The sequence below is a fragment of the Cervus elaphus genome, chromosome X, assembly GCF_910594005.1.
Source record: "Cervus elaphus chromosome X, mCerEla1.1, whole genome shotgun sequence".
Taxonomy (NCBI): domain Eukaryota; kingdom Metazoa; phylum Chordata; class Mammalia; order Artiodactyla; family Cervidae; genus Cervus; species Cervus elaphus.
Genome location: NC_057848.1, coordinates 166374835 through 166382784, shown reverse-complemented (window position 1 = coordinate 166382784; position 7950 = coordinate 166374835). Strand labels below are relative to the sequence as shown.

Here is a 7950-nt window from a genome sequence, read left to right as displayed (position 1 = left end):
TCCAACCAGTCCATCCTAATGAATCAGTCCTAGATGTTCATTGGAAGGACTGATGTTCAAGCTGAAACTCCAATACTTTGGCCACCTGATGTGAAGAGCTGAGTCATTTGAAAAGACCCTGATGCTGGGAAAAATTGAGGGCAGGATGAGAAGGGGATGACAGAGGATGAAATGGCTGGATGGCATCACCGACTCAATGCATATGAGTTTGGGTAAACACCAGGAGTTGGTGATAGACAGGGAGGCCTGGCGTTCTGTGGTTCATGGGGTCACAAAGAGTCAGACACGACTGAGCAATTGAACTGAACTGAGGGCTCTTTCCCTCTCTCTGGATCCCCTCCCTTCCCTGATTAGCACCTCTTCCAATCTGCCCTTTGGAGCAGTAGGTCATGGAGCTGGGAGTCTATTCCCAACTAGAAACAGGGGACATGGGAAAGTCTTCTGTGCCCAGGAGCCCCACAGTGTCCTGCTCGATTTCACTACTAGGCCCTGACCCTACACTGACTATGGCCTTGCGCTGTCTGAGATGGCCTGAACTTTCCCAATCTGTCCTCTTAACTCTCTCCCTAACTAAGGCCCTGAGCTGTCTGTGATGGCTTGAGCAGTCGGTGATGGCCTGAGCTTTCCCAAACTGTCTTTTTAAATCTCTCTCTAACTAAAACCCTGATGTTGGTCTTAACAAACACTGACAGTGTCCCTGGGACACTAAAGTGTCTTTCTCTAAGGTCTTCCAGTTTTCTCTGAGGCCCTGACACTCTCCCTAATTAATCCCTTAACTCCAGCTTTAAGTGAAGGCCTGATGCACTCCCTCATTCAGGCACTGATGCTCTTACTAAGGCCTTGACGGAGCCTCTACTTGAGGGCTGATACTGTCTGTAACCAATTCTCTGACTCTTTCCCGAACAAACATCCTCATTTTGCCTCTAAATAACACCCTGAGCCTCGTCTTAATGCACTGATGATGTCCCTAATAGGCCTCAATATGCCTGCTTTTGCCATGATCCCGTCCGTAGCTAAGGCCCTGAATATGTATCAAAGTAGGTCTCTGATGCTGTCCCTAACTAACACCCTGACGCTAGCCCTATTAAGGTCCCGAGATGCTGCTAAGTAACAGCCTGAACTTCTTTAAGGCCCTCAAGTTATCTCTAACTGAAGCCTTGAAACTGTCTTTAACTAAGCCCCAGAACTGACCCTAGCTAAGGCCTGAACTATATTTTATGAAGGCCCTAAACCCTTCCCTAACCCTGACACTGCCCCTAATTGAGGCCATGATACTGTCCCTTATAGCCTAAGCTGTCACAAAATACACCTGATCCTAGTACTAAGGCCCTGACTATATCCCTAAGAAAGTCACAGAAGTACATCTAACTAACAGCCTGAACTATCTCTTACTCAGGCCATGAAGTTATCTTTGAGGTCCTAACACTGCTCCTAATTAAGGCCCTGTTGCTGGCCCTAAGTAATGTCCTGCTGCTGAATCTGAGTTCCTGATACTCTTCCTGTTAACCTTTGCCCTGCTAACAAGAGTTTTGCCAAGAGAACACACTGGTCATAGCAGGCACCCTCTTCCAACAACACAAGATAAGACTCTACACAGGGACACCACCAGATGGTCAATACCGAAATCAGATTGATTGCATCCTTTGCAGCCAAAGATGGAGAAGCTCTATACAGTCAGGAAAAACAAGACCGGGAGCTGACTGTGGCTCAGACCATGAACTCCTTATTGCCAAATTCAGACTTAAGTTGAAGAAAGTAGGGAAAGCCACAAGGCCATTCAGGTGTGACCTACATCAAATCCCTTATGATTATCCAGTGGAAGTGACAAATATATTCAAGGGATTAGATCTGATAGAATGCCTGAAGAACTATGGACGGGTTCATGACTTTGTGCAGAAGGCAGTGATCAAGACCATCCCCAAGAAAAAGAAATGTAAAAAGGCAAAATGGTTGTCTGAGGAGGCCTTACAAATAGATGAGGAAAGAATAGAAGCTAAAGGCAAAGGAGAAATGAAAGATATACCCATGTGAATGCAAAGAATAGCAAGAAGAGAAAAGAAAGACTTCCTCAGGGATCAGTGCATAGAAAGAGAGGAAAACAATAGAATGGGAAAAACTAGAGATCTCTTCAAGACAATTAGAGATACCAAGGGACTATTTCATGTAAAGATGGGCTCCATAAAGGGCAGAAATGGTATGGACTTAACAGAAGCAGAAGATATTAAGAAGAGGTGGCAAGAATACACAGAAAAACTATACAAAAAAGATCTTCATGATAACAACAATGGCGTGATCACTCATCTAGAGCCTGACATCTTGGAATGCAAAGTCAAGTGGGCCTTAGGAAGCATCACTATGAACAAAGCTAGTGGAGGTGATGCAATCCCAGTTGAGCTATTTCAAATCCTCAAAGATGATGCTGTGAAAGTGCTGCACTCAATATGCCAGCAAATTTGAAAAACTCAGCAGTGGCCACAGGACTGGAAAAGGTCAGTTTTCAAATCAGGAAAGGTGTACATCAAGGCTGTATATCATCACCCTGCTTATTTAAATTCTATTCAGAGTACATCATGCTAAATGCCAGGCTGGATTAAGCACAATTTGGAATCAAGATTGCCAGGAGAAATATGAATAACCTCAGATACACAGATGACACCAGCCTTATGGCAGAAACTGAAGAAGAACTAAAGAGCCTCTTGATGAAAATGAAAGAGGAGAGTGAAAAAGTTGGCTTAAAACTCAACATTTAGAAAAGTAAGATCATGGCATCTGGTCCCATCACTTCATGACAAACAGATGGGAAAACAATGGAAACAGTGAGAGACTTTATTTTCTTGGGCTTCAAAATCACTGCAGGTGGGGACTGCAGCCATGAAATTCAAAGACACTTGTTCCTTGGAAGAAAAGCTATGACCAACCTAGATAGCATATTAAAAACCAGAGACATTACTTTGCTGACAAAGTTCCATCTAGTCAAAGGTATGGTTTTTCCAGTAGTCATGTACAGATGTGAGAGTTAGACTATAAAGAAAGCTGAGTGCTAAAGAATTGATGCTTTGGAACTGTGGTGTTGGAGAAGACTCTTGAGAGTTCCTTGGGCTGCAAGAAGATCACAACAGTCAATCCTAAAGGAAATCAGTCCTGAAGATTCATTGGAAGGACTGATGCTGAAGCTGAAGCCCCAATATTTTGGCCACCTGATGCAAAGAACTGACTCATTTGAGAAGACCCTGATGCTGGGAAGGATTCAAAGGAGGGGGAGAAGGGGATGACAGAGGATGAGATGGTTGGATGGCATCACCGACTCAATGGACATGAGTTTGAGCAAGTTCTGGGTGTTGGTGATGGACAGGGAAGCCTGGCATACTGTAGCCCATTGGGTCGCAAACTGCTGGACATGAAAGCCACTGAACTGAACTGAAGCTCTTCCTAACTAAGGTCTTGATGCTGACTCTACCTAAGCCGCTGACACTGTCATTAATAACCTAATTCTTTACCTATATAACAGCTTATTTGTGGGCCTAATTCATGACCTGACAATGGCCCTATTTCCCTGATCCTGTCCCTTCATAAGGTCAAGAACCTCCTCCTCACTAAGGCCCTGACAATCTCAGTAATAATGACCTGACTTTCCCCCTAAGTAACACCCTGATTTTGTCACTAAGTAATGCATTGACATGGGTTCTAACTACAGCCCTAATGCTGGTCCTATTGAAAGCCCTGAGATATCCATAAGGAACAAACTTAACTGAAGCCTTGACACTGTCCCTAGCTTAGGCCTTGATGCTGTCCCTCATAGTCCATGTTGTCACTAAATATCCCTCTGATCCTGTCCATAACTAAGGCCCTGAATATGTCCCTAAGAAAGTCTCTGAAGTGTCCCTAATGAACAGCCTGAACTGACTCTTGCTAAGGCCCTCAAGTTATCTCTAAGGTCCTGACACTGTCTCTAAGGCCTTGATGCTTGCACTAACTAACGACCTGATGCTGACCCTTACTAAGTTCTTGCCTGGGAGTTGTCCCAGGTTGCTGGGCAGCTTCCTGTTTTCCTCATCTCTTGCCAGCTGCCTGCCATTGGCCAATCTAAGATTCTGTGGTGCAGTGGTCCCACACAGGATGTGCCTGAGGAGGCTTACCTACAGGAGGATGGTCTCAGCCATTCCACCCTCCAAGGGACAGTGGCTCAGGGTGGTAATCTCTCAGCCAGTGTCTGACCTCAGGTTCTGTGTCCCTATTTGGTGTAAAACCCTTGGAGTTACTTCAATAACATTTTAAAATGGATCTCCCCTTCAGTGTATTTATAGGATAAATTTTTACTGAATTAAAATTCAAGAACATTATTAGAATGAGCAGGAAGACACAGGATGCCCCCCAATGATCTATTACTTGGAGGATTTTACAATTCTCATGAGAAAACACTCACTCTCATCACCCTCTAGGCATCAGCGTGAGGTAGGAATCATCTGCATACTTTATTTATTCCTCTGATTTTCATAGAACTTTTCCTTCAGGAGAAATCTCTGGGCTCTGCAGGAACTGTGAGTGGTGACTATCAGGTAAATCTGAGATTGAAAAGCAAGAGGAAAAGAGAAGGTGAGGAGATGAGAATTCTTGATGGAGAAGCAGGGGCATCCATGTTCAATCTCAACCTGAGAGTCTGAGTTAGTATCCAGTGAAAAGAAGGACCACCAGGACCTGGCCCCACTGTCCTTGTCACCTGGTATGGGGACTGGAGACACCTAAACTGCCCTGACCACTTTCAGAGAAATAAAATGGTGGGAGAACACAGGAGCCACATTGGAAAAGGTCACTGCTATGAAGTAAGATGCACTTTTCAAGAAAGTGGAGGATGGTCTCTTGGTTCTCAAAGACTTGCAAAGACTCTGTGTTCTTCTGGATACATGTTGAAGCCTCCAGTCTTTGAGGGCAGTGATGAGAAGGAACTGGACTCAAAACCATCCAGAACTCACTCCTTGAGGGTGCTGAGGATGACCAGTGTCCAGCCCAAGGTTGTGGGGCCTGAAACCCCCTTATCACCTGGGACGGGAGGGGCCCCACGGGCACCCCACTGGACCAGTGGGGTCTTGGCTTGTAGGCTACGGACCTTTATCAGGTACATGATCTGCAAACATCTTGTGCCATTTTGGATGGCGGATCTTTTTCCTTACTCCTTTTGTGCACAACAGCTTTTGTTTTGAAGAAGTCTAACTCATCTCTTTTGTCTTTTATTGTTTGTGCTTTTGGTAGCAGATCTAAGAAATCGTGGCCAAATCCAAGGTCATGAAGTTTTTCTCTCATGTTTTCTTCTATGGGGTGTATAATTTTGGTTCTTACATCTAGGCCTTTGATCCATTTTGAGTTCATTTTATATAGAAAGGGAAGTAGGGGTCCAACTTTGTTTTCATGTGGGATTTGCTTGTCCCAGCACCTGTGCTAATTTTGGGGGGAACATATTTGCAAATGATGCCACCTAAAAGGTGTAATTTCCAAAATACACAAACAGCTCATGCATCTCAAAATAAATAAATAAATAAATAAATGGGCAGGTCTAAATAGACATTTCTCCAAGAAGACATACAGATGATCAACAGGCACATGAAAATACACTCCACACTGCTAATTATTAGAGCAATGCAAATCAAAACCACAATGAGCTGTCACCTCATAGTCATCAGAATGGCATCAATAATATGTCTACAAATAACAAATGCTGGTGGGGGGGTGGAGAAAACGAAATCTCCTACACTATTGGTGGGAATTGGTGCAGCCACTGTAGAAAACAGCACGGAGGATCCTCAAAAAACTAAAAAGAGTGTTGCCATATGAATGAGCAATCCCATTCCTGGGCATATATCCAGACAAAGCCATAATTTGAAAAGATACATTCATCACTATGTTCATAGCAGCACTACTCCAACAGCAAAGATGTGAAAGCAACCTACCTATCCAACAACTGGTGAATGAATAAAGATGTGTGTGTGACTCTGGTGTGTTTATATATATATATATATATATATGAGTATCTACCATGCACACATGAGGTACACACATTATTTAACTTATTTGGGCAACTATGTGAAAGTAATTAATATCACAAAACTGTATACTTAAAATGAATTAAATGGTTAATGCCATGTTTTGTATTTTTAATGACAATGAGAAAAAAGTGTAGTGGTCATAATTGTTACAATTTAAATGAATATTAAAAACATCCTTAATGAGAAATGCCATATCATAAAAGGCCAACCAGATCCCATACTCATCTTGTCTGGTTTAAATCCATCAAGGCTGTCCAAATGAGGGGAAAACTCAGTAATGGTTCCAAGAAAAGCAAATTGGATCAGGATGGAAAAATATATCTTCACACAGCTGGGACAGCAGGTGAAAGTAGAAGTGGGCCTGTGTATTAAATTATAACACAGAAATCATGATTTCCTCATGCGGGGGGGGGGGGCGGCGGGGGCTAGGTGTTGGGTCCTCAGGAGAGTGTCACTGTTTTGGGTAGAACACACTGAACATTTTGGGTGAATTGGCAAATATGAATATTTTTTTGCCATTATTAAAAGCTTTCTATACATTTTATTTTTAAAATTTTATTTATTTATTTATTTTTTTGGTTGTCAAATGATCCTTTAGTTTTCTTTTTCCTTTGCAGTTCTTAACTAGCTGGGCACTCCACTGCACCACTGTTGATATCATCTATGATGTCATGAGGGTGGCGGCCATCAACATTGCAGCCCACAGGCTGGGCGGTCCCCAGGATCTCTTTAATGGTTCCAGAAAGTTCTCTAGCTAGAGACCGATGCCACATCTGCCGGGCAATGTTTACGATCTCATCAAAAGTGATGTTTCCACTGTGCTTAATGTTTTTTTGCTTCTTTCTCTCCCTTGGTGGTTCCTTGAGGGCTTTGATGATCAGGGTAGAAGCAGAAGGTACCACCTCAGTCTGGGCTTGTCTGTTCTGAATGGTCAGTTTCACTGTACTCCTCAGACCCTTCCAATCACCAGTTGCCTTGGTGATGTCACCACCGACCTTCAAGGGGCCGATCTTGGGGGCCAGGGCAGACGTGGCACTGACTTCCCCACTGGTGCACCTCAAGTACATGACTTTGATCTCGTTGGGGTCTAACTTAGGCAGCATGGTGGAGGCGGCTGGTGTCGGATGAACCCGGATTCGGGATGACCGAAGAAAGTTGCACCTTTGCCTCCTCCTAGCCAAAAGCCAAAAGCTAAAAGCTTTCTATACATTTTAAATTGGTGAAAAGTGAGTTAATTTTCAAAACAACCATGATAATACCATTCAAGAAATCAGGTAAGACAGGCATCAAAAGTTGTTATAGAGGCCAAGACTTATCAGACCAAGTTCAACTGAAGTTGTGACACTTATTTCCCTTGTAGGAGTCCATATGGTATTAGTACTAAGAAGCATCGTGGGAAGAGGGTGTTAGTAGCCACTAAGTTGTGGGACCTGTGGATGATCTGGATTGCAGGAGAAACAGTGAGATTTTAGCTTCACGATCTTCTACATTACTTCAAAAATATGTTAAAAGATAAATTCAGTAAAGTTGCAAAAATGGAATACACACAAATCAATTTTGTTTCCATATATGAATAACAAACCATCAAAAAAACTTACATGCAGAGTACATCATGAGAAATGCCAGGCTGAATGAAACACAAGCCACAATCAAGATTGCCAGGAGTAATATCAATAAACTCAGAGATGCAGATGACACCACCCTTATAGCAGAAAGTGAGGAGGAACTAAAGAGCCTCTTGATGAAAGTGAAAGAGGAGAGTGAAAAAGTTGGCTTAAAAGTCAACATTCAGAAAATGAAGATCATGGCATCCAGTTCCATCACTTCATGGCAAATAGATGGGGAGCCAAGGGAAACAGTCAAAGACTTTATTTTCTTGGACTTTATTTTACAGGAAGGACTGATGTTGAAG

The 7950-nt window shown here is 43.0% G+C and overlaps 1 protein-coding gene across 1 annotated transcript; it reads right to left on the bottom strand.

Moving 5' to 3' along the window:
* Positions 1 to 6621: 6621 nt before the first annotated feature.
* Positions 6622 to 7156, bottom strand: LOC122689297 (60S ribosomal protein L12-like). Its single transcript, XM_043895586.1, has one exon. The coding sequence runs from the start codon at positions 7139 to 7141 to the stop codon at positions 6659 to 6661; it is 483 nt and encodes a 160-aa protein (XP_043751521.1). The 5' UTR covers positions 7142 to 7156; the 3' UTR covers positions 6622 to 6658.
* Positions 7157 to 7950: the final 794 nt, after the last annotated feature.

Bases quoted from the DNA above. Each gene is read 5' to 3' on its own strand.
- LOC122689297 (XM_043895586.1), bottom strand. From the start codon at position 7,141: ATGCTGCCTAAGTTAGACCCCAACGAGATCAAAGTCATGTACTTGAGG.